General features: G+C 38.4%; 2 protein-coding genes across 13 annotated transcripts in view; one reads left to right on the forward strand and one right to left on the reverse strand.

Annotated features, from left to right (window-relative positions):
- PAM (peptidylglycine alpha-amidating monooxygenase) overlaps positions 1–26447 on the reverse strand; it is a 324946-nt gene that overhangs the window by 157658 nt on the left and 140841 nt on the right. For all 12 annotated transcript variants that reach the window (XM_027545524.1, XM_027545523.1, XM_027545518.1 and 9 more), the window contains exons 3-4: positions 21278–21701; positions 20137–20257 (exon numbers count right to left, since the gene is read on the reverse strand). In XM_027545524.1, the coding sequence (XP_027401325.1) occupies positions 20137–20257; positions 21278–21366 (210 nt within the window). In that variant the 5' untranslated portion in view covers positions 21367–21701. The remainder of the gene's footprint in view (positions 1–20136; positions 20258–21277; positions 21702–26447) is intronic.
- Positions 894–5809, forward strand: LOC113894965 (40S ribosomal protein S26-like). Its single transcript, XM_027545526.1, has one exon. The coding sequence runs from the start codon at positions 3153–3155 to the stop codon at positions 3498–3500; it is 348 nt and encodes a 115-aa protein (XP_027401327.1). The 5' UTR covers positions 894–3152; the 3' UTR covers positions 3501–5809.

Below are 26447 nucleotides of genomic sequence, written 5' to 3' on the forward strand. Positions count from 1 at the left end.
GAAACAGTGGAAAACAGTGTCAGACTTTATTTTTCTGGGCTCCAAAATCACTGCAGATGGTGACTGTAGCCATGAAATTAAAAGACGCTTACTCCTTGGAAGGATAGTTATGACCAACCTAGATAGCATATTCAAAAGCAGAGATATTACTTTGCCAACAAAGGTCCGTCTAGTCAAGGCTATGGTTTTTCCAGTGGTCATGTATGGATGTGAGAGTTGGACTGTGAAGACAGCTGAGCACCAAAGAATTGATGCTTTTGAACTGTGGTGCTGGAGAAGGCTCTTGAGAGTCCCTTGGACTGCAAGGAGACCCAACCAGTCCATTCTAAAGGAGATCAGTCCTGGGTGTTCATTGGAAGGACTGATGCTGAGGCTGAAACTCCAATACTTTGGCCACCTTATGTGAAGAGTTGACTCATTGGTAAAGACCCTGATGCTGGGAGGGATTGAGGGCAGGAAGAGAAGGGGATGACACAGGATGAGATGGCTGGATGGTATCATTGACTCAATGCACATGAGTTTGGGTGAACTCCAGGAGTTGGTGATAGACAGGGAGGCCTGGCATGCTGCGATTCATAGGGTCACAAAGAGTCAGACACGACTGACTGACTGAACTGAACTGAACTGAACCGAAGCTGTTGCCACTCAAAGACGTATGAGTGAAGAAGAAGGAGAGTTTCCAAATCCAGAAATTGTTACCGTAGGAGATGACATAGCTATGATGTAGAGAGAGAACGCCAGTCACTGTCAAGCTGTTGCTCAACAGAAAGGAACTGGGGACTTTCCTGGTGGTCCAGTGGCTAAGACTCCACGCTCTCAAAGCAGGGGGTCTCAGTTCCATCCTTGGTCAGGGAACTAGATCCTATATGCCACCACTAAGACCAGACATAGCCAAACAAATAAATAAAGAAAAATAAATATCAAATAAAGAAAAGGAACCAAGAAAATAAATACTCTGATGTCATCCTATTGCTTTCCCATCTTTTGCCAGTTCCTCCCACTGACTGAAGGCTGCCAGAAGCCAGAGAGCAACAGAGCCTTTGGGTGGCACCCATAAAGGTCAGTCGCCCGGAGGAGGCTGGACTGGAAAGTACACTGAGAGAGGCCAGTGGAGCATGTAGTATACAATGCAGATGCTTTGGCATTTCTTAACATGTTAAAAAATGATCAAACGGAAGCTCAGAAACAAAACGAAATGACCAAGTTTTCTCTTAGCATCTGAGAGGCCCTGAGCAAAGAAGTCGAGTCTCTCCAAAGGGGAAGACGTCAGATAAACAAAGGTAAGAAAAAGACCTGAGCTGAAAAATTGTCTTTGAACAAAACCCAGAGAGGGGAGTAAGCATGGTGGAAGCAGAAATAAGCTGGTGAATGGACAAACAGGCACAAAGGTGACAATTTAGGGAATTGTGAAAAAGGAAGTCAGATAAATCTGAATTAAGCCAGATAATAAAAGAGCTTGGGTGATGATGAGAACTTAGATTTGATCTGTTTAGATGTGATATTGGTCAAGGTGAATGAGTTGAGATATGGGGCATAAAACCATGAGTGTCGTCATTTAGGAAAAACACTTTGATGAAACTGAGGAGGAGCAATGAGGATATAGCAGGAGGGGGATCCCAGTGGAGTCTGGAACCAAACCCGGAGATGGCTGCTATCAAATCAGGTAAAGTCCGTAACATGAAGGGGCTTCCCTGGTGGCTCACTAGTAAAAGAATCCATCTGCAATGCAGGAGACGCAGGTTTGATCCCTGGGTTGGGAAAATCCCCCGGGGTAGAAAATGGCAAACCGATCCAGTACTATTGCCTTGGAAACTCCATGATAAGAGGAGCCTGGCGGGCTATAGTCCATGAGGTCATAAAAGAGGCAGACACAACGTAGGGACTAAACAACAACAGCTGTTAATGGGGGAGTGGCAGTGGAGATCCACTCATTCTCCAGCCATACGTTCACAGTCCATGTATCCCACAAATGGATGCTGAGGCTTCTGTTAGTGACCTGGACAAGACCTGGAGGATACAATGATAAGCAAAGACAGATGTGTTTCCTTCTCTTACAAAGTCTTCAGTCTGATGAGGAAAGAAAGGTATGAATGGAATAATGAGCTGAGCAAAGGCAAAAATCGCAATTGTGAAGGATATTCTGAAACAGAGGCAGGAGGAGCTGTGGGAGCTATGACAGCTCTCTGAAAGGCAGGAGAGGGGAGGAGAGACAGAGGGGATGGTTAGGAAAGGTTCTCCAAGAGAACAAGGCTTAGGTTGAGATCTGAAAGCTGGGAAGGCGTTACCCAGGGCAAACAGGGAGGGGAGAGCAAGCACAGCAAGGACACAGCAAGGACCCAGGAATGGAGAAGGACAGGGAATAAAGAAAGCCACTGGCTCAGGACAAAAAGGCAAAAATCTGGAAGACATTGCAAAAGAAGAAATGAAAAGAATTGTAGACACCTAGAATACAGACCATTAAGGAGGTAAAACAGTCTAATGTGGTTCCAACCATTTTAAGCAAGGAGATGAGATATTTAACTACTGAATCAATCTGTACCTGCCAATGTGCTCTGAGCCTTGACTAAAGAACACAACCCATTCTTGATAAATATTTACTAGGCACTCTGCAAGGAATTGGGATATAGACTTAGCTAGGCAGACGACCCTTAGTATATCATAGGGGTCATCACTCTACTTGCTTTCCTATGTGTCCCCAGGAGCAGAAGAAAATAGGTACAGATTCAAGGAAGATCTACCAATCAACAAATATTCACTGGGTACCTTTCATGTGCAAGACATGGTATAAAACACTGTGAAAATAATATCTTGTCTGTAGGAGAGGTATGAGCTGGCTTCATTTCAATGTAGATTATATTTGTTTGCTCAGCATGAGCATTAACTGACAAAAATATGCACCAAGATTGAATAAGATGCAGTCATTAGTTTCAGAGAGTCTTTCTTTAAGCAGGACAGATTTAAAACATGGGAATGAATCACGGCAAGTGACAATACAATAGGTTTATAAGAACAGTGTAAATTATTGTAGCACTAGATCAGATCTCTCTGAGGAGATTAGTCAGGTTCACGGGGAAAGGGACCCAGATTCTGTACTTTAATGAGGCAAGATTTCACTAGGTGAAGAAGGCCTCTCTCGCCTCCGCACTTCCAAGATGACCAAGAAAAGAAGGAACAATGGTCATGCCAAAAAGGGCCACAGCCACGTGCAGCCTATTCGATGCACCAGCTGTGCCCGATGCGTGCCCAAGGATAAGGCCATTAAGAAGTTCCTCATTAGGAACATCGTAGAGGCCGCAGCCGTCAGGGACATTTCTGAAGAGAGTGTTTTTGATGCCCATGTGCTTCCCAAGCTGTATGTGAAACTACATTACTGCCTGAGTTGTGCCATTCACAGCAAGGTAGTCAGGAATCACTCTTGGGAAGCCCGGAAGGATCAAACACCTGCACCCAAATTTAGACCTCTAGGTGCAGCCCCATGTCCTCCACCAAAGCCCATGTAAGGATCCAAGTCCTTAAAGACTGAAAGAAATATTGGTTTCTATGAAAGGACAATAAAATGGAAATTACACTAAAAAAAAAATAGGTGAAAGATGCAGGGCAAAGAAATTACAATAAGCAGAAAGAATAATGTCAGGGGATTCAAAGGCATCTATTGGTGGGAATAATAAACAGGCTGAGTGTGGTAGAAAATAGGGAACTCAGAAAAAAGTAAAGCAGGAAATATGAAGAAAAGTGATTCAGATGGGGACCACAGGGTAGAGAATTAAAATAAAAAATGAACTAGGAAATGTATTTGATCAGAATAAGGAGTTGTTGAAGATTTCTGAATAGGAGAACAGCATGACCAGAGATGATTAAGAAAATCGCATGGAATGAAAAACAGCAATAAGAGAATGGAGTGGTTTAAGAGCACAAGGTCTAGAGCCAGTCTTGCCTGAACTAGAGTCCAGACTTCCCCACAGCTACGACTTGCAATAAAAATGAGCTACTGATAAACACAATGTCTTGGATGAATCACAAAAGCAGCATGCTAAGCGAAAGAAGCCAGACACCAAACACACTGTTGTGTTACATCTACATGTGTATCTATAAAAGGCTAAACCAGTGATGGAACCATCAGCAGTTGCCAGGGGATACAGGATGGGGATGAGGAAAGGCATGTGAGGGGGAATGATGGGACATGAGGGGATGTCTGGGGTGAAACAAACGTCTTTATCATGTCTTCACGGCACTTACACAACTGCATATTATTTGCCAGCATTCATCAAGTTGTAGATTTAAAATTGGTGAATTTTTAAGTAAATTATATCTCAAATAAGCTGATAGAAATGAAAATATCATGCAGGAATAAAAAGTTAGGTAGTAGTTAAAATAAAAACATTGAACTTCAGAATATTTCTTCCATATGAAAAGCATGGCAGCGGGGGACTCCTAAGTCATGATCCACACAGAGACACAAAAAATACTACAGTCACTGGTATATATGTGTGTGTGTGTGTCCAAGCACATGCTTAGGAATACTGGGGCAGAACAGGAAAATTCTTGATATGAAGATAATTTCCCTCCTTTCTAAAAAAAATAATCAAATAATCTTTATTGGAACACAGCATCATTTTTAGGCTCAGGGAACAGAATGATGAACAAGACAGGTAAGTCTTTCCTCGTAAGGAACTTGACAGTATATCTCAAGAATGATAGAGGTGGAGATGATGTTTCAATGAAGAGTCCTGAAATAGAGATTTGTTCCTCTAGTGATTAATACTCAGATGGAATTCAGATTTCTCCCCTAGGCCCACAAAAGTAATACTATAAATAATGGCTGGCTAACAAGGCTAGTTTATTCATTTGCACTACACAATAGGTTAGGTACATTATCGTGACTGCTGTACATGGGTATTACAATGATTATTTTATAATATATAATAAAACGTTGGTTAGATCATTTTATAAAACTTTTATGTTTAAAAACGATTTCAGAAAATGGTCTGGCAGACAGATATTTAGAAAAGGAAGAGTTGGAAAAATCATTTCAATCTTGTTTACATTTCAATATTTGAGCAAAATTTCTATAAAATTTTATATATGCCTGAGTTAACTCTACTAATAATTATATATTTTCAATACTCCTGGATTTCACTAGTAGCTTCAAATATACTTTAAAAAACTCATTCTAAATCAATGATTTCTTGAATTGACATCACAACGAAGACTCTAGATCATTCAACTTATGTCCTCCTTCATAACATAGTGATTCACAGGTTTGCAAATCTCTGTCCTCTATAAAGTTCTTAACCATAATACATAGGTTTTAGACATTTTATTTTAAAAATGGAAGAAAACGAGCTTGGATTCATATATTTGTCAACTTTTTTTGGACAACTGACATGTTTTTTTTTTTAAATCTTGGGGAATACATGTTGTGCGAAGTGAGGAAATAAATAACATGGAGTCTTCCAATGGCAGCAGACTTGGAAGCGTTAAAAGAGTGCTAGATTTGGCTTTTATTTGCTTCAGTGGCACTTCAGATTTCTTTGGCTATTGTAGAAGGTCTTCAGGTTACCACAAACAGAAGTGAAAGAGAATACTGTGGGCAGGAACGGTGTGAAGTACCTTATTTATTTCAACTGACTCCTGCTACAATTGATTGAAGGACTAAAAGTTTCCTTATGCCCAACAGCCGTGGACTTCTAGACCCAAGCTTACTGTGCTGGTCAACTAAACTCTAGGTAGAAAATAGAACAGTATATACCTCTAGCAGAGTCAAAGAATTCATGTTGAGTAAGGTAAATTTTTTACTCTCAACTCTGAAATATTCAGGGCAGGAACTTAATTTCCTCACCCTTGAGCACAATTTTCCCCATTTTGTATTACAGAGCGGTTATGACTGCAGAAAAACAATACAGAAACTATTTGTTAACTTCTAAACTTGTTTGACCACACTACAATCACTTCTTTCTTGCATTTGCCCAGGCTACCAATGTATCTTCTTTCTTGCATCTACTGTGTCTGCCTTTAAAGTCCAAGGCAAGTAGATGAAACCACAACAGTAAAATATCTGTGAATACTGCCTTAGCATCTATGAAAAATACATTAAGGAGATGAATGTAGTATTTTAACATACCCAAAATGGGGAAGCTAAATATTATAGCTAACAATATCAATTGTAGAAACAGTAAGGTAAACAGAATTTGCATCCTCATAGCAAAAGGATAATTCAGCTGGAAGCAAATGATTAACCATAGTTCAGTACAGCTTATCACAAAATGAAAAACATTTATTTCCATAAAGACTAAAATATTGTAGTGGTATTTTTCTGCCTGCCTTGAATTTGACTTCAGCTTTTGTTAAGAGTTTGTTGTTCTGTTTTGGATTCTATTTCTGAATTAAAATATTTAAAAATAATCTATTAAAGTTTTTTCAGTCTTACATAAAATTATTAAATAAGGGTGTTAAAGTGTTAACTGTGTGTACCTCTGAGATCCATGAGAGGAAATATTCTAATCTTACAGAAACATCATTTGCCCTTTGTAAATCGATGTTGCCATGGCAAATGTTTTCATTTACTACTGGATTAGCTGAGTTGGGAGGATGATGCAGTATATAGAGGCAATGTACTCCCTGTTTTTATATACATTCCTCTTTAAAAATGCTCTGAGGTTGTTGGGGGGGGGGTGACTTTTGCATGCTAAGACAGAGCCATGCCTTAAATGTGTAAATCAGATTTGTCCCTTTATACATGATTAAGTAGAATACATTATCTGTGAAAAGCAATCTGTGCCTAGAAAGAGTATGTTCTGCACTTCTGCTTAAAGAATACAACATTCATGTGGAATAGCTCCAAATGTTCCTCTTGAATAGGGTTATTGAAATATTAATTCAGACTACATAAATCTGAAAATAAGTGAAAGAAAGAGGATTTTTCTGGGGGCTAATAAGTGCAAAGAACATCACTTTTCTTGCTAATGTGGAAAGATATGCATGGTTGCCTTCCGCAAATATCTTCAGACTGACTATAATAGAAGAATGACCCCCTACAAATCTGGCTCTATTTGTTTCTAAACGTGTACCAAATTTTCTAAATTCATTCATTAATCAGGCTCTCTTAATAGCACTGTTGCAAAGCAGAGAAATAGGAATTAAAATTTTATCAATCAGAGGCATTGTGTGGAAAACCCCTCTAGAGATTTCTAGAACATTAGGGGTTTATACCAAGAAAGTAGATGATTCTTTTTGTTGGCATTCTTTTTCCTGGTGATATTGTTTGCTTCTTTGTTAAATTTTAGCAACTATAAAATAGACATTCTTTCAATGATAAGATAATTTGGATATACACTAAAAAATCTGTTGTCATACTCCTCCACTGCCTCTCCAAGGGAACCAGAGTTTACAAGCTTAAAGTGCCTTTTTCCAACTTCCTCCATGCTTGTACAAAAATGTATATCCAAACAGACCCATAAATATAGACATTTTGTTATTTAATTTATTAAGATTGGGTCACACTCTGCACATGACTCTGCAGTTTGCTTCTCTCACTTAATGCACAATGAAAGTTCTTCTAAGGCAAGACAACAGACCCATCTTAGTTTTACACTTAATGCATAATATTCTAAGGGCTTCCCTGGTGGCTCAGACAGTAAAGAATCTGCCCACAATGCGGAAGACATGGGTTTGATCCCTGGGTCAGGAAGATCCCCTGGAGAAGAGAATGGTTACCCACTCTAGTATTCTTACCTGGAGAATCCCATGGACAGAGGAGCCTGGAGGGCTATAGTCCATGGGGTCGCAAAGAGTCAGACATGACTGAGTGCCTAATACTTCCCTTTATTGCATAATATTCTATAGAATGATCTCCCACAATTTTAAGATACAAATATTTTTACTTTAAAAGACAATGCCAGATAATTTTATTAAAAAGACTGTGGCAATGCATTCTCCACCAACAATGTATGAGCCTGCCCATGTCTTTTCATCCTTATAAGCTCCATTATAGCTCTCTTTAATATATTTTGCCACGTTAATGGGTTAAAAATAGGGTATTTTATTTTTTTCTCTTTAGTTTTTTATGATTCTTTTTTATGATGATTAACAGGGTTTAAGTAAGCCTTTTCCATTCTGTTAATTTAAAGCTAATATCCTTCATTGCTTTTGGGTGGCTTGCCTTCTCAGTAGTCTGTGGGACCGCTTTATATATTTGGCATATTAGTCTTTTTTCTGTCATGTTTTTACTCATTCTCAGTCTATTCTTGGTTAAATAATTCTTACCTTTAAAAGTTTGTATGTACACGTGTGTGTGTGTGTGTGTGTGTATATATATATATATTTTTTTTTTTTTAACCTTCCTAGCGTCTTCTATACTTAGTGGTCTGTTCAGTTTTTTAAATATCTTTTTAGGTCAATTTGGATAGCTAATTATTTTCTAGGAAATCACCATTTCCTCAAGATTATAAAATATACCAACACAGGTACAAATGATAATATCTAAAATGTTTTCTTTATACTTTCTAACAATATATAATTTTTGTAGTTTTTAGTCTTTAGTTAGGCTTGCCATGAGCTTATCCATTTTAATGGATATTCAAATAAATGGTTTCTTATTTCATTTATATTATTATTTGACCTATTTTATAAATTTCAGCTTCTATCTTTAATCTTTCTTTTTGCTGATTTAACTGCTGCTTTCTTCACTTTTTAAGTTGAATTATCTATTTAAACTTACTTTTATGCTACTTTTTCATTATAAAAGAATTTAAGGCCATCAGTTTTTCTCTGCATACTGCTTTAGCTGGGTCTCATGGGTTTTGTTATTAAAGTATTTGCCTTGCCAACACTTTATAGATAATTTATAATTTCAGTTTTGTTTTTCTCCTTTTTTCATGGATTGTATAGAATAATGGTCCTTAATTTCTAAGTTGCTGTTTTCCAAAGCATCTCCCCATGGTCTATTTCTAATTTTATTGGTTATCATCAGAGAGGATAAGAGCTATAAAACTCTACTGTAGTAAGCTGAAGTTTCTTAATGTCTAGCTATGTGATTTTTAGGATATTTTATATACATTCAGAAATGTATATTCTCTTTCTACAATGTAAAATTTTATATATATATATGTTAAATTACATTTACTATGTGTTAAATATATTAAATTATTCTATTGACTAAAATATTCAACTTCTTTACACATTTCCTCTTTGGAGTCTATTTGATATATCAAACATTGCTTTATAAATGTATTTTGATCAACTTCATTTTGAATATTTGTTTTACATGATTGATAGTGATGGTTTTGGTGCCTAAAGGTACGTAACTCTTCTCTTAGTAAATCGTACCTACCAGATTCTTTTAAAGACAAAATTACAAAAGTTGAGGTTCTGATTATATCGTCTGTTTATAGCACTATTTCTAGGATGGTGCTTTTTATAGAGATTCCAAATGTTTGTTTCCAAATCTCTCTACTCATGAACTACATTCTCCAAATACTACTGCCTCCACAGAGATTTCCTAAAGAAGAAAGAAAAAAATGCAGACTCTTATCTGCGTGTATAGGGCTTCCCAGGTGGTGCCGTGTAAAGAACCCGCCTGAAATGCAGGAAATGGAAGAGATGTGGACTCCATTCCTGGGTCAGGAAGATCCCCCGGAGGAGGGCATGGCAACCCACTCCAGTATTCTTGTCCATAGGGTTGCAAAGAGTCAGACATGACTGAAGCGACCTAGCACACAACGTGCTTATATAATATACTTTGGAAAATTTTAATTGTTGTCCTGACTGAAGTATTGTTGCAATCACCTTCTTCATGCTCAACTTGATCCTCTGTAATTCTTTGTCTCAACTCTTCTAAGGTACTTTGGTGCCTTGCTGTAATTACTTGATAACATGCCTTAACTCATCTTCTGTAAATGTAATTTAGGGCAAAAACAACAGTAACTAGTAATTTCCTGAGTGGTATTAGGCTTTACATATAATTCACTTAACTACAATCCTGTCAGGTGAGAACTGTTATTATCCCCATTTTACAGATGAGGAAATTGAAGCTCATTAAAAGATAAGCAGCTCGCCTAAGATCTTGCAAGCTGCAAGCTGCAGTGCTAGAGTTCTGATCTAGCTCTAGTCTTTCATCCCTTATTTCTGTTATATGTCTTATCCCCGTAATAATTTATAAGAGAAATAAGGGATAAGAGACAAAGGAGTGGAAAAAGACTGCAGGAGAAATAACTTTGGAAAGTGAAAGTTGCTCAGTCGTGTCTGACTCTTTGCAACCCCATGGACTATACAGTCCAGTCCACGGACTTCTCCAGGCCAGAATACTGGAGTGGATAACCTTTCCCTTCTCCAGGGGATCTTCCCGACCCAGGAATCAAACCAGGGTCTCCTGCATTGCAGGTGGATTCTTTACCAACTGAGCTATCAGGGGCCCTTTGGAGGTTGCCATAAAGAACTGATGCTTTTGAACTTAAATACAATTAAAGTGGTGTTGGAGAAGACTCTTGAGAGTCCCTTGGATTGCAAAGGGATCAAACCAGTCCATCCTAAAGGAAATCAACCCTAAATACTCATTGGAGGGACTGATGCTGAAGCTGAACCTCCAATACTTTGGCCACCTGCTGCAAAGAGCGGACTTATTGGAAAAGATTTCTTGATGCTGGGAAAGACTGAAAGCAAGAGGAGAAGAGGACGACAGGATGAGGTGGTTGGATGCCATCACCAACTCAATGGACATGAGTGTGAGCAAGTTCTGGGAGATGGTGATGGACAGGGAAGCCTGGCGTGCTGCAGTCCACAGGGTCGCAGAGTCCGACACGACTGAGCCACTGAACAACAAAATAAAGTCTTGTTTTTAAATGTGAGGGGTATGGGAAGCTCTTAAAAGGGTATTTGGAGAAGGGTAATGTGGTCTGATTTCTGTTTTAATAGGATCCTTGTGGCTGCAGGAAGGAGCACGGGCTCTCAGGATGTAAGAGCGCAAGGCGGGTCAGTTAGGAGAGATCTCCTCAAGATCCAGGAATGAGAGGCTAGGGCAGGGGCCAGGGTGGGAAAGGTAGGCGTGGGGACAAAGGGCTGGATTTTGGACATATTTGGAAGGCAGAACCAACAGGATTTTCTGGCACATGATTTAAGTGGTGTGAGTAAGAGGAGCCAAGAAAGACCCCAGTCTATTTGGTCTAGAGAAACTGTAAGACAGGAATTGCCACTTAGCGAGATGGAGAAGTATGATACACAGTATTTCAAATAAAAGAACTCTTGTGTGACCATTTACTTATAAAAACTGAATAGCTACCTAAGGAACAAAGATCATAGTGCTGTTAACCATACATGGGTATTTTTATTCTCCATGTTCTGTAAATCAGAAGACACAGTTAATGAGATGTCGAAGGTTAAATCCATTTATTAGCCTAAATGGCATATGTAGTGGTTTCGATCGGGGATCAAGGGACAAGAGTCTATGGGTAGCTGCCTGCTTCAGTAAATAAAGTTTTTTATTGGAACAAAGCCAAGTTATTCATTTACATATTGTCTGCGGCTGCTTTCTAACTACAGAGGTTACAACTGGGACCTTATGGCTGACTGGCAAGCTGAAAATATTTACTATCTGACACTTTAAGAAATAATTTTCTAATCTCTGGCTTAGATTTAGACAGGGATAATTCAAAATTGTGTTAAACTGAACTAGGTTGACTACAATATGTCTTCTAATAGCCTTTATCAGGAATATTTTCTCAGAATTTTATCAGAATTCAGATTAGCATCATTTCTTTCTAGACAGACATGAGAAAAAATTTTTAAAGTTATTGAACAATTTAGGATGGAGCCAATAATTTATATTTTGATTTTTTTTAACTAAAGAAAGCTTTTATTTTATAACATATGTGTAATAAAAAAATACGTGTGTGTGTACACATGAATGCACATAGAAAAATACATAGTAGTAACATTTTCTGAGAAACACATAGGCCATTAACAGATCGGCAGCAGAGAATTATGGAATAAGCACGCATCTCAGGTTCCAGTAAAACTGTATTTAAATCCTTGTTCTTTAATTTACAGGCTATTTGGATATGGACAGCTTATTTAACCTCCTTGAGTTTCAATTTCTCATATAAAAGAATTGGAATATTTGTACCCTGAACACAAAGTTTTTATGAGAATTAGTAAGACAATGCTTGTGAAATGACTAATACAGTAGTGTTACATAATGAGCACTGAGTAAATGTTTGCTCCTTTAAACAATTAACCAAGAAAAAAAAAAAAAAAGGGACTCTACATCTTATTAAGAAAATAGGTGATTATAAGGGAGACTCATACCGTAGCTATTTTTCCTAATATCCTCTTTAGGTATCCTTTTAATTTGAAAATATCAAACATTAACTGAAAATAGAAGTCTCCTTTCTGTTTCTCATTTTTAATAAAAAAAAGGAAAAAAATGGTCTCTCTCTATATGTGTGTGTATATATATATTTATTTATTTACAAGACTGAACTCAGATATGTGACGTTTAGATTATTTTCACAGTAGCAAACCTCATTAATAGTTCAATCTTCCCTAAATGGATATTAAATAGGTTTTAGTAAAAATAAGGAGGAAGCATCATACTTTAAACTTACATAATTAGCAGTGAACTACATGAGACTTCAGCTGTTTACAAGAGCCATTTTTGGTATTCTATTTATTTGTATAATTGAGCCTTGCTAATAAAGTAAGGGGTGAATTATATAAATAAATACAACTTAAGTGAAGTGAAAAGTGAAGTCGCTCAGTCGTGTCCGACTCTTTGCAACCCCATGGACTGTAGCCTACCAGGCTCCTCTGTCCATGGGATTTTCCAGGCAGGAATCCTGCAGTGGGTTGCCATTTCTTCTCCAGGAGACCTTCCTGACCCAGGGATTGAACCCAGGTCTCCCACATTGTAGGCAGACGCTTCACCATCTGAGCTACCAGGGAAGTCCAAATACAACTTAAGAATTTGACAAATAGCATCCTACATGATACCAATCCTGAACTTCCAAAAAAGAAAGAGGAAAAAAACAATATGACACAGCTAAGAAAACAAAACAAGGGCCTGGTGACCTTCCTTTCTAATAATCACTAAATTTTCTTTGCCATTAGCTTCTCTATTGGTGAAAGAAGTAATAGTTCTTCCTCAGTTTGGGGAAGGGAAAGGGCATACCATTTTAATCTCTTTTGCTGCTCTTTTTCCAAATCTTGGCATTTTATACACATTGCCTAAGTGTTTCTAAATAAAAAACACATACTAGTCCAGAATTTGGATATTTCTTGATTTCCCTTCTTCAATAGCAAGATCACCATGCTTCTAGATTTTCATCAAGAGAGAAATAATGAAGAACAGAGGAAAAAGAAACACTAAAAACCAAGAATACTGTTCATTGTAAGACAATGACTTAATGCAACCAGTTTTCACCCATGGTCTTTTCTTCACTGTAGTGCAGGACGGGCTACTGGAGGTGTTTCACAACTTTGGCCTCACAATTCTTAATATTGTCCAGACAGCTTCTCTCAGTTAAATCCCATCAGCCATGTCTGTTCTAGTGTACAGACTGAGTCAGAAGAGGATGCTGTGTAGTGGCAGGCAGGTCAGAGGACTACAGAAGGCAGAAAGGAACGTGACTGCCAAACGCTCAGAGGTGGTCAGGAAACCCACGGCGGAGTTGCAAGTTCAAGCTCTCAAGTCCGGTGGGAATTGCCCCTGGGTGCTGCCCAGCTGCTTCGGATCCATTCTCTACAATGAGGAGAACAGCTAACCTAAGGCTGATGCCCAGAGGCTGACGCTAATTTTCTCCTTTTGTGTAATAAGGCTTCATCTGAAAGTCAAACTGACCTGTGAGGGAAACTGGAAACATAGAAGGGTGGGGTGTCTCCCTTCCTTTTATTTTTGTGCTCAAAAGAAAACAAGAGTTTTTATTTTCTTTAATGCAAATATTACATAATAATAACTAGAAAGGAGACAAGTAAATTACAAACCCCAAAGAACTAAAAATTACTCCAGTAAAGCTTCATTTTTCTGGGCTCCTTTCCTACCTTGTCCTGAATTTTAAGCTCTGGCTGGGGAAACTTTTCCCCTATAATGACTGAATTTAAAATAGCTAGATTTAAATTACAATATACCCCCAAGTCAGTCATAAGCCAAACTTCTGTACAACTAAATGACTTTACATGAAAAAGTTTAATCAGCATTCTCAACATAAGAAAATGAAAGCACCACAATTCTGCATTTACCTTGCATTATGTATTACCTCTTTGATAAACACAAATCCTTAGAAAATGCTGTTTATAAGTGATGTTATGATAACAGCTTGATATTTTAAAACTGATTTCCTAAACTAGTACAGTAAGAAAAGCGTATAAGAGCTAGGTTCTTATCATGTGATTGCACATGCCTTGTGGCAGCAAGGGACATTTTTCCCTTCTTCCGTTAGAAAATTAAAAAGTTAAAATATATTAGTAAACATTTTGTAATGGTTGTTCACGGGGGAGAAAAAAAGCAAAAACAAAGAGAAGGATTTTGAGAAGCTCTTGAGAACATTTTTGTAGGAAGTATTTTCTTCATTCTGGTTTCATTTGAGTGACTACATTCTTTCACCATTATTTTGAAACAAGTGAAAATTTAAGGCTCTAATTTCAAGTTTTTCAACTTGTTGCTCTAGGGTGTCTGATTTTTAAATTCAGAACTCTTCGGTTTTCTTTCATTCCTGGTGATAGATATTTGTGCTCAGGAGCACAGAGGAAGACCATCTTCTGATTTTCAAGCATGATCTGTGACTCTTCAAAAGATAAGCGCAGAATGAGACCAGAATTTGCAAGCGGTTCAGAAAGGAAAAAGTGTTTTCCTTCATAGTTCTCAAATCACTCCCAAAATAAGGGAAGAAAATGACAGCCTAACACATCCTGATAGAAAGAAATTCAATTATCACATGATTTAGAGTTATTAGGTTCAAGAGAAAATAATTTTTGTAAAATTATATTTTTTTACATATTAATTTACATTTGTGAATCCTTAAACCAAGACTGCAGAGAACATATGTGGCACAAACAACAATTAAATAAAATGCTATGTAAACACAGGATCTGAAAGGACTTAGACAAGAGTAATTTTTTAGTAAGGTCAATGTACAAAGTTCTCAGCAGAGTGAAGAAATACAGGCTGACTTCAAATAAATACAGAAAAAAATTCAAGTTTCATACTGATGAACTGCTTTTGATAACTTCTTTTCTAAGCATAAAAGATATATGAGAACTTTGAGAAAAACATCCGTTCTCAGTGTTCATTCTCTGATCATAAGGGCCATTTTTAATGGAAATTACTCAAGAATAAGCACACCGAAAGATTTACTTCTTTGCTTATTTTCCCCACATTTCTCTCACCCAGGTTCAAACCATCTATTTTTCTTCACTGGCCACCTTTCCTATTATTATGATGTCTTATCTACCCTATGAAATAATTACTAAAAGTATAAGGGCTGGTAATTTCTTTCTCCTCTTAAGGTTCTTTCACAAAATGACAATGAATTCATATTTTGGGAGAACTTAGCATATACAGGGCAACTAAACAATGCCGCTGGTATGACCTTGCTCAGTCTTCAGAATTATCCTGCCTGCCTGCCTGCTAAGTCACTTCAGTCGTGTCCAACTCTGAGCGACCCCATAGACAGTAGTCCACCAGGCTCCCTCGTCCCTGGGATTCTCCAATCAAGAACACTGGAGTGGGTTGCCATTTCCTTCTCCAATGCATGAAAGTGAAAAGTGAAAGTGAAGTCACTCAGTCGTGCCCGACTCTTAGCGACACCATGGACTGCAGCCTACCAGGCTCCTCCGCCCATGGTGTTTTCCAGAAAAGAGTACTGGAGTGGGGTGCCATTGCCTTCTCCAGAATTATCCTAGGTAGGTACTATTATTATTGTGTCTATAGAAGAAGAGGCAGGGCCAGCTAGTTAAGAAAATTCATGAACTGATACTGCAAGAGCTGTAACAAAAATGTTGTCAGCCTGGTTCCAAAGCCTACATTTTAGCCAACTAGATTTGGCTTAGATTGAGATTCTATACTTGATGTAAAATCACTGTAATTATGCTTTATTTATTTTATAATCAAACCTCCATGGGAGAGTTAACACATCAAATTGATGATAGCACCTTACAGTGATCATGAGCTGGCAGTTTATCAAACTGTTTTGTTGGTTGATATGAGAGCTGGTGACAGCAAAAACCCACAGCGTCCCTGGGTAGAAAGAAAATCAAATGAAGAAGAAAATGTGCTAAAAAAGAGTCTCAAAATATCTCCACTTCAAGGATCTGGAATTTGAAGTCAGTGACATCAGACACCAGATTCTACTTTAAAGTGTTAGTTGCTCAGTTGTGTCTGACTCTTTGCGACACCACGAACTGTAGCCCCCCAGGCTCCTCTGTCCATAGAGTTGTCTAGACAAGAATACTAGAGTGGGTAGCCATTCTCTTCTGCAGAGGATTGTCCCAACCCAGGAATCGAACCGGGATCTCCTGCATTGCAGGTGGATTCTTTACCAAGTGAGCTATCAGGGAAGCCCCACTTTACTTCTGTTCTAGGCTACTTAAAAGTTGGTTGCTCGTCTCCCTCATCTTGCCAATGCCTGAAAAACACTGATTAACAAGAAATTTATTAAAGAAGAAAGAAAAATTTTTTTTAATTTTAAGTTATAAAAAAGAAATAGCGAGCCCACTTTGAATATAAAATTGACATAGAAATAAACTACTTAGATTCTCTGAAGCTGGTTTATACGGGAGCAATTTTTAAGCCTTTTAAGCTATTTTTAAGCCTGTTAAGGCTGCTCTGAAGTCTATGGGATGGCTGAATGGACTGCATCTCAGAGGTCTGACATGACTGGATATTCTTTGGTAAGACACCGATCTAGATCTGTATTGCATCAACAGAACTAATTAGTGTACTACCTGTATTATAGCTACAGTTCCTTCCATCTCTACTCAATATCTGCTTGTTTCTCTATCCAAACCTGCCTAACAATCTAAAGTTCCCCAAGGAAAACACTCAAATCAGATTAATTGATGCATCATTTGTTATTGCCAAAACTTAAGATTTACTTTATTAAAAAAAAATCTGTTGGGTGAATATATCTCTTCAACCAACCTGGTCTGCCTAGTTACCAACTCAATTTCTAGCTTCTCAGTTCCTTCTTTCCTTAACATTTGTTGCTCTTCTTGATCTTCTGCCATTAAAAACAAAAACACACATATTTTAACTTTTCAAGGCCCTTCTTTGTTTCCATGTTTTTCTTACTCCTTTTTTTCTTATATGATTCTTTTAATGTTCTAGTCTTCATATTATGGTTATTCTTGATTTCTTTCTCCTTTTATTTTTGTCCTTTATCATTTTCTCCATGTATTTTGGCCAATTATTCTTATTCCTTTTCATAGTTTATTTCCATCCTCTAGTAGTTTTTCTTTTTTTTTTCTTTCTTCGCCTTCTTATCTCTTTCCTCTTAAGGATCTGTATTAAACTTAAGTTTCATTTGCATTTTAAGAAAAGAATACTTCTTTCACCAAAAGTACTCATCACAGTTCTAGATCTTTCTCACTAAGAACACAAAGTTCAGGAGAAAAGCATTTCTGTTTCCATCTCTCCTTGGGTATACTCAATAGGGGTATAATTATCATTTCTGGCACTAGTGGTATCTTTACCATTGCCTGCGAATGCAGGAGACATAAGAGATAAGGGCTCGATCCCTGGGTCAGAAAGATCCCATGAAAAGGAAATGGCAACCCACTCCAGTGTTCTTGCGTGGAGAATGCCATCAACAGAGGAGGGCTACAGTTCACAGGGTCACAAAGAGTCGGATATGTCTGGAACAACTTAACATGCACGCACGCATGAAAGTGTATGAGGCATATGACCTATATATATATATCAGCCAGATCAAGTCAGTAAATACTTGTGACACGTGGTCAACAGAGAGGGCCAGGAAAAGTAGAAGAAACAGTCAACAACCGGTTCTGAGCTGACCAAACAGAACAATCAAATCAGTTGCCCAGCTAGGCGGTTTCAGTTACAAGTCACAGAAAATCCAACTCAGTCTGGTTGAAATGAAAAAGGCTAACACAAGGGATAACTCCGTAAGTAGCAATGTCACCGAGAACCTGCATTGCCATCTATGATGTTAGTTTTACTCTAGATCTGGCTCCTCTCAAGAACTCAGCAGACCCTAAGACTAGATAGACGCCTTTTGCTTACATGCAACAAAAAAATGCATTCCCAGCCAAAGTCCTAAGATTTCACTGGATTGGTCTAGGTCCCACACCTTCTTCTGAATCAGTTACCGTGGAAGGGGAACTGGAATGCAGTGATCTGCTAATCCTAGTCCAGGTGCTCCATCTCTGGATCCTGGGTAGGTAGGATATGGTTTCAGAGAAGAAGCAATGAGGGATGGTATGCTGGAAAGGCAACCAGCAAATGTTCACTGCACACAGACAGCAAAGCAGAATGCAGACAGTGCAAAATAACAAGCTGTACTCTACTTATTAATATATGTTCTTTTTTCCAGTTCTTTTGATAATTGTAAGATTATAAAACCTGAGATAACACATTTTATCTTATGCAAATCGAGTTCCTTTTCATTCTTTTATAATCAATTCCTCTAGGAACTCTTTCTGAGAATGTTCACCCCAAACAGTTACCTATTTTTATTACTGATAAATAATTTAAATGTTTTTACTGTAAAATAATGAGAAGGAAAAAAAAAACACAGAATAATAATGAACTACAACAAATGATTATTTGAGAAAATAATGATATTTCTGTAGGAAAATACTGCTTAAAGACTAATTAGTGAGTATTTTTTAAAAAGTATTATAAAGTCATTTTAAGCAAATATAGGGGGAAAATCACTTTTGAAAGTGAGAACAGACATGAAGAAGCACACTTCATAAGTGAGTAACTATCACCATTCTCTCCTATTCCCAATCTGATGATATCTCTTTTTATTAAGTACTAACTAAATAAAGACCGTACCAAATTAAAGGCCAGGATGCTAATAACTAAACATACAGAAAAGTCACCTGCCTGGTCATTTGTGGATGGGCAGGGGTGAAGGGTGAGGGCCAATTTGACAACAGCAGTTATTTACAGATACTTAAACCATACACAGGTATTCAAATAAACGAACGTTAATCCTCAGTCCAAAAAAGACATCCTGTATTTTCTTAGAGCTTCCGAACATCAATTTCAAAAGAATTCTCCCCAATCTGTAGAATACTTTTATTTTCTCTGTACTTTAAAATAGAAAGAAAATTTAAAAAACCAGAATGTTATCTGCAGCAATGAGTCATCAGCCATGGCAGCTCTACAACACCCAGGTCTTCCCCTTTCTCTGCAGCCCTTTACAAACGAAGACTACCTTTTAATGACACACATAAATCCTGGCACTGCCTGGATGAAAAGTGTAATTAATTCTGGCCTTTTCATGCCTACTGAAACACTTTGCACACATGACAGCAGTGATTTGAGAATCCTCTGTATATCTAAAACAGGGAAAGCGACAGTCACAGTCCAGTTCTACTCAAAATGCTCTGTAAGTCACCATGGTAGTTTTGCTTCTACTTCGTCAAATATCTCTCTTATGACAAGCAGATTAAGCTAAAGAAAACTCACAATCAGCCACCTGTATGAACAGCTTTTTTTTTTTTTTAACTTTTAAAAGTGTGGAATATGTATTTTCCAAATTCTTGGCAGTAAACACACGCTTTCATTTCTCAACTTGTGGCTGCTATAGAGGGGTATTTAAACAACTTAATCTCTTAGATGCAGCTGCTCAATATCATTTCCCTTTATTAGAATAATTTTTCATATTTTAATACATGCTGCATTACCAAGGCGATTACTCCATTGAGACTTAAATTTTCAAGGTTCCATTTCAAAACACAAATAATACAGGTAAAATTTTTAAAAAGAAATTTAACTGAAAGATTTACCTTAAAAAAATTTAGTCCTCTTTACAATACTTATTTATTCTAGCCCTATTTGAGGAGTCTTGAAAAAAAATGCCTACTTTTCAAAGAAGTTACTCCTGCTGTAAATGCAGTTTCTTTGTTTTAATTAGACTCTATATAAAACACACAAATAATTAAATACACAATTCCTCTCACCTGTTTGGGTGTGACCCCAGGCATGCGAATATCCAACGCAAAATCTGATGAATCGATAGGAATTACTGGTCTGGTGGTACCAAGACATTCATTGGAAAATGATCTGGTAGTTTCTTTAAACCTTAAAAAAAGAAGACAATTTCAATATCCTTGAACATAATGGGATTTTAACTGGACATGGGAAGAGGGAAAAAAAGGAATTCTATGACTTTAAGACTAAATATTGTTGACTTAGACACAATGAAAAGATGTAATTACCACATAATATTCTATACCATTCTCAGAATTGCATCATATAGTCCAAGAGCAGCATGCACCCAACTTGTGAGCAAAACATAATCAAAGCAACCAAGCAGGCTACGTTCAAAACTTGATTCAATATAAACCTGTCAAAATATACGTTTCTGTTAATGAAAGTACAGTATTAATCAATTACAATTATCATAGGCCTGTCAATCCTCTCAAGGCAGAAATATTACTACAAGCCAGTAAAAATTTTTGTGACTCCTTTATGAGTGTCCGATATTACTAGTCAGAAACCAAAAAACCAACAATAACATCGCTAGAAGGCAGAGTTTTATGATGGCGGGGTGGGGGTGAGTTGGGGGGTGGCGGGGAGTCTGTGATGTGAATTACAAATGCGCAAGTGCATAAATATTTAACATGGTAATTATGAAGAGTGTATACAGCTCAATGCTTCCTTGTGAGCTCTTACAGTCTGTTATCTGCTTCTCCTCACCAGTTACCTACCTTTATATCTTTTTCTTCAGGCTATTACAAACGGGAAGGCATTCCAGTCTAAACGACGATATTGTACTTTCTCAGATTGTCTCCCCAAGAGGGAGTGATGAGTGTTGGAAATCACAACTTCTAATTGGGAGTTCTGAAAGCCAGGACAGCTTGGCTATACAGGACGGGGGGTGGAGGCGAGGGGGCTTTTTATTTTGTCTGTAAGGGGGAACTTTTACAAGAAGTTTAACTGTGTTAAAATTCCCAAGGATTGCGGCCAAGTGAATCAAATACGTATATTTCTCCAACACTCTTCCGTTTTTTTTTTTTCAACAGCATGCACAGAAAGCATCCAAACCACACGTCGCCTGTTTAGAAATAAACAAAAACAAACAAAAAAACAAACACCCACCTCTTAAAGACAGAAAGTGGGCTTCGGAAGCCCACACAGCCACTGGGAAACACGAGGAGAAGAACTAGCAGGCTCCGAAAGCCAGCCATGTCCTCGGCGCTCCGGCCCGGCCGGGAGGACCGAGAGGCGCGGCGCCGGGCGGGCGGGAGGAGCGCCGGGAGGACCGGGCCGCGGCGCCGCCGGCAGCCGCTACTTCATGGCCCGGGGCGCGGCGGGCGTCCCCGCGGCGGCCACACAGCAGCGCCGCGCGCGCTCAGCGCCCGCGGGAAGCCGGGACTTCTGTCAGGTCCGCGAGCGGAAGCGCGCCTCCCCTCAGAGCCGGCGGCGGGGGGCGGCGGGCTAGACGCGCGGGATGCTTATCGCTCGGGCGGGACAGGGGCGGGGAGGGCTCCCACACAAACCCGCGTCAGTCATCGTCCGGAACCTGCAGAAAATAGAAGCAGATAATGGATGACTAAACACATGACGGCATGCGTCCCCTCAGCAAATCCCAGCTGAGGTGCTTTCATCCGTTCGTCGCTCCGCAAGCTTGAGCCCACGCCTGGTGAAAATGCGGGTCTGTTGACCTCCCCGCCCCGCCCCCCTCAGATTTCACAAACCTCTCTAGCCCCCCAGTTCTGCCTTTTCCTGCTTTCTCCTCTCTCACGCCCGCTCTTCTCCTTTTCTCTGCGACTTCTTTCCCCCACTTTCCCCTCACATTCGCCCCTGCCTCCGGATTTCTTCTCCTCACTTGCTATGTCACTCCCTTCTAGAATGGAAAATGCACTTGATACCTCTGCTGGTTTTAATATCTGCACTTAATACCTCTTTCATTGTATTACCTTTGATGCCCCTGAACCACCCATTAAAAAAAAGGGAACTGAAGTTGTGGGTAAAAGCAAAGTTGCTATTGGCAGCCATGAATGGAGAAAAAGGTCTTATAGACATGAAAGCTAATTATGCTTCTTGGTTCTTGAATGTAACAAAGTTTTTCATACAAATGACAGGCTAAGGCAAAAGAAAAGAAAAAAGAAAGAAACAAAAGCAGAGTTTATATATGAGAGTAATCAGATAGAAAAAGACTTTGAGAACAAAGGCATGTTCATATATATATATTCACACATACGCTACGCTACCCTAAGTCACTTCAGTCGTGTCCGACTCTGTGTGACCCCATAGACGGTAGCCTACCAGGCTCCCCCGTCCCTGGGATTCTCCAGGCAAGAACACTGGACTGGGTTGCCATTTCTTTCTCCATACACACACACACACACACACACACACACACACACACACACACACACACACATCACAGATCTGAGGAGAAAGATAGCCCCTGCCAAAAATGATCGTCACAGAAGTAATCACTGAAGTTCTCAGAATCATTTTTAAAACAAATAAAAAATCTATAGCTAATACCAAATATGAAATGTAAGCACCTATTTAAAACTCCTGCATCTAACATACAAAAAGTAATTCCTTACTTAGAAGGCATGCCTCCCAAAAGATATTCATTCCTGAATAAAGTTTGGAGACTTACAGTGCAATGCAATTAGAAGCAGTAAGGAGAATCTCAGCTGACCCCCACATGAATTTTATATACAGAGGGTATGATCTAAAACTTAACATTAATATAAACATCAGGCCATACAGAACTAATGCAACATCTCAACATTTTGTGAAGAAGACTCAATTAGGCTAAATTTTAAAAGGTGTGTGTTTTGACTTTACTCTTACTCTGAATATATTTCAGACTGTGTATCAAGTATGTATATTTTAGCAAGGTGTTATTTTAAAATGTATCATTCACAATATAAAAATACTTTATAGGAAAATAAAGGAAAAGATTTCTTAAAGTTCTGAGTCACAAATAAATCCACTGGCCAGATGAATAACGGTAAAAAAAAATCAGTAAGATCATATAGAAGTGCTCCAAATAAATTAGCATCTAAATCATTCCCTGGAAATCACAAGAGAGTGAATCTAATCTAAACAAAACAAACAAAAAATCAAACAAAAACTAAACTAAGACAAACAGAAAGTATGACCTAAACTTGAAATTAGAAGAGTTCACGGTCATTGCTTTCTAGAAGAAACATAGGTTATGTAAACTATAAATAAAACATGATTGACTATCCAACCTATGCAAGGATGCTTGAGGCTCCCCAGCAACCAAGGACCACAGTTAATTTACATAAGCAATGACATTTTTAAAAGACTGATGATATTTGTTTGAACTTTCTCTTTGGCTTGCTATGTGAGCTTTCAGAACAAAAGCCTTTAGCTTTGTCCGAATCCTGTGGGTAAAGGAAAGAACTCCTTGTGCGAGAAGAGAAATAACTGCCTGAAGGCTATGCAACTGCTTTTGTTTACAACAAAATATAATCCTATAAAATGACAATGTTTAACATTCCCCAAGTTCTTTTCCTCTTTAAATATATGTGAAGAAGGGATTATATTTTTTCTATTGCCTGCAGAACAGGATTCAAGGACAGTCCTTCTTCTAGTTGGCAGGGAGATATGGAATTATACAAACACTTGAAAACAAATTTAGTATTAACATTCTTTAACAGGAACACATCCTTAACTACTAGTGTTTGAAAAAACATTCCACTTATCTCTTTGATTTTATTACCTTTGATGTCCCTGAACCACCCACTGAAAGAAAAGGAACTGAAGTTGTGGGTAAAAGCAAAGTTGGTATTGGCAGCCATGAATGGAAAAAAAGGTCTTATAGAAATGAAAGCTAATTATGCTTCTTCGTTCTTGACACTTTGTAAACTAAAGATAAAATAGAAATCATCATATGAAAAACATCATGTCTAATCTTTCCATTTGTTATTTTACAATGCCTGATGATTGTCAAATGTATGTGTGTGTATGCATGTATCATCAACAACAACATATATATATGTATACACAATATTCAAATTCTAGTATTCTTTTTTAGGATTAAAAAAATTCAAAATAGAGTTCCTTGATATAATTCATTCTCTAATCAAAACATGGGGCTTCCCAGGTGGCTCACTGGAAAAGAACTTGCCTGCCAATGCAGGAGACTTGGGTGTGTCACTGGGTCCAGAAGACCCCTTGGAAAAGAAAATGGCAATCTACTCCAGTATTCTTGCCTGGGATATCTCATGGACAGAGGAGCCTAGTGGGCTACAGTCTATCAGGTCTCAAAAGAGATGGACGTGACTTAGCGACTAAACAACAATCAAAAAAATGCTTTAATTTCACTTTTTGTACAAAACATTATATGTTGGGGTTTTCAAAAATGAATAAAACTAAAGGAGAATATTCTATTAACGGAGATGATTCACTTCAGTATTCTTGCCTTGAGAACCCCATGAATGCTATGAAAAGGCAAAAAGATATGACACTGAAAGATGAACTCCCCAGGTTGGAAGGTGCCCAATATGCTACTGGATATCAGTGGAGAAATAACTCCAGAAAGAATGAAGAGACAGAGCCAAAGCAAAAGCAACACCCAGTTGTGGATGTGACTGGTGATGGAAGTAGTCAGACATTGTAAAGAACAACAGTGCATAGGAACCTGGAATGTTACGTCCATGACTCAAGGTAAATTGGAAGTGGTCAAACAGGAGAAGCTTCTTCCCTTGGAGAACGAAATGGCAACCCACTCCAGTGTTCTTGCCTGGAGGATCCCAGGGATGGGGGAGCCTGGTGGGCTGCCATCTATGGAGTCGAATAAAGTTGGACACGACTAAAGTGACTTAGCAGCAGCAACAGCAAACAGGAGATGGCAAGACTGAACATCGACATTGTAGGAATCAGTGAACTAAAATGGATGGGAATGGGTGGATTTAATTCAGGTGACCACTATATTTACTACTGCAGGCAAGAATCTCTTAGAAGAATGGAGTAGCCCTTACAGTCAACAAAAGAGTCCAAAATGCAGTACTTGGGTGCAATCTCAAAAAGATAAAATGATCTCTGATCATTTCCAAGACAAACCATTCAATATCACTGTAATCCATGTCTATGCCCTGACCAGTAACACTGAAGAAGCTGCAGTTGAATGGTTCTATGTTGAACTACAAGACCTTTCTAGAACTAACACCCAAAAAAGATGTCTTCTTCATCAAAAGGGACTGGAATAAAAAGTAAGAAGTCAAGAGATACATGGAGTAACAGGTTAAGTTTGTCTTTGGAGTACAAAATAAAGCAGGGCAAAGGCTAACAGAGTTTTCCCAAGAGCATGCACTGGTCATAGCAAACACCCTCTTCCTACAACAGAAGTGATGACTCTACATATGAATATCACCAGATGGTCAATACCAAAGTCAGACTGATTATATTCCTTGCAGCCGAAGATGAAGAAGCTCTATAAAGTCAGCAAAAACAAGACCAGGAGCTGACTGTGGCTCAGATCATGAACTCCTTATTAGAGGGAGAGGGTGGGAAGATTTGGGAGAATGGCATTGAAACATGTAAAATATCATGTATGAAACGAGATGCCAGTCCAGGTTCGATGCACGATACTGGACGCTTGGGGCTAGTGCACTGGGACGACCCAGAGGGATGGTATGGGGAGGGAGGAGGGAGGAGGGTTCAGGATGGGGAACACATGTATACCTGTGGTGGATTCATTTTGATATTTGGCAAAACTAATACAATTATGTAAAGTTTAAAAATTAAATAAAAAAAAAATTCAGACTTAAATTGAAGAAAATAGGGAAAACTACTAGACCATTCAGGTATGACCTAAATCAAATCCCTGACAATTATACAGTGGAAGTGACAAACAGATTCAAGGGATTAGATCTGATAGAGTGCCTGAAGAACTATGGACGGAGTTTCATAACATTGTACAGGTGGCAGTGATCAAAACCAACCCCAAGAAAAAATGCAAAAAAGCAAAATGGTTGTCTGAGGAGGCCTTACAAATAGCTGAGAAAAGAGAAGCGAAAGGCAAAGGAGAAAAGGAAAGATATAAGCATCTGAATGCAGAGTTCCAAAGAATAGCAAAGAGAGATAAGAAAGCCTTCCTCAGTGATCAGTGCAAAGAAATAGAAGAAAATAATACAATGGGAAAGACCAGAGATCTCTTGAAGAAAATTAGATATCAAGGGAACATTTCATGCAAAGATGGGCACAATAAAGGACAAAAATGGTATGGACCTAAAAGAAGCAGAGGATATTAGAAGAGATGGCAAGAATACACAGA

This window comes from Bos indicus x Bos taurus, chromosome 7 (assembly GCF_003369695.1).
Source record: "Bos indicus x Bos taurus breed Angus x Brahman F1 hybrid chromosome 7, Bos_hybrid_MaternalHap_v2.0, whole genome shotgun sequence".
NCBI lineage: Eukaryota > Metazoa > Chordata > Mammalia > Artiodactyla > Bovidae > Bos > Bos indicus x Bos taurus.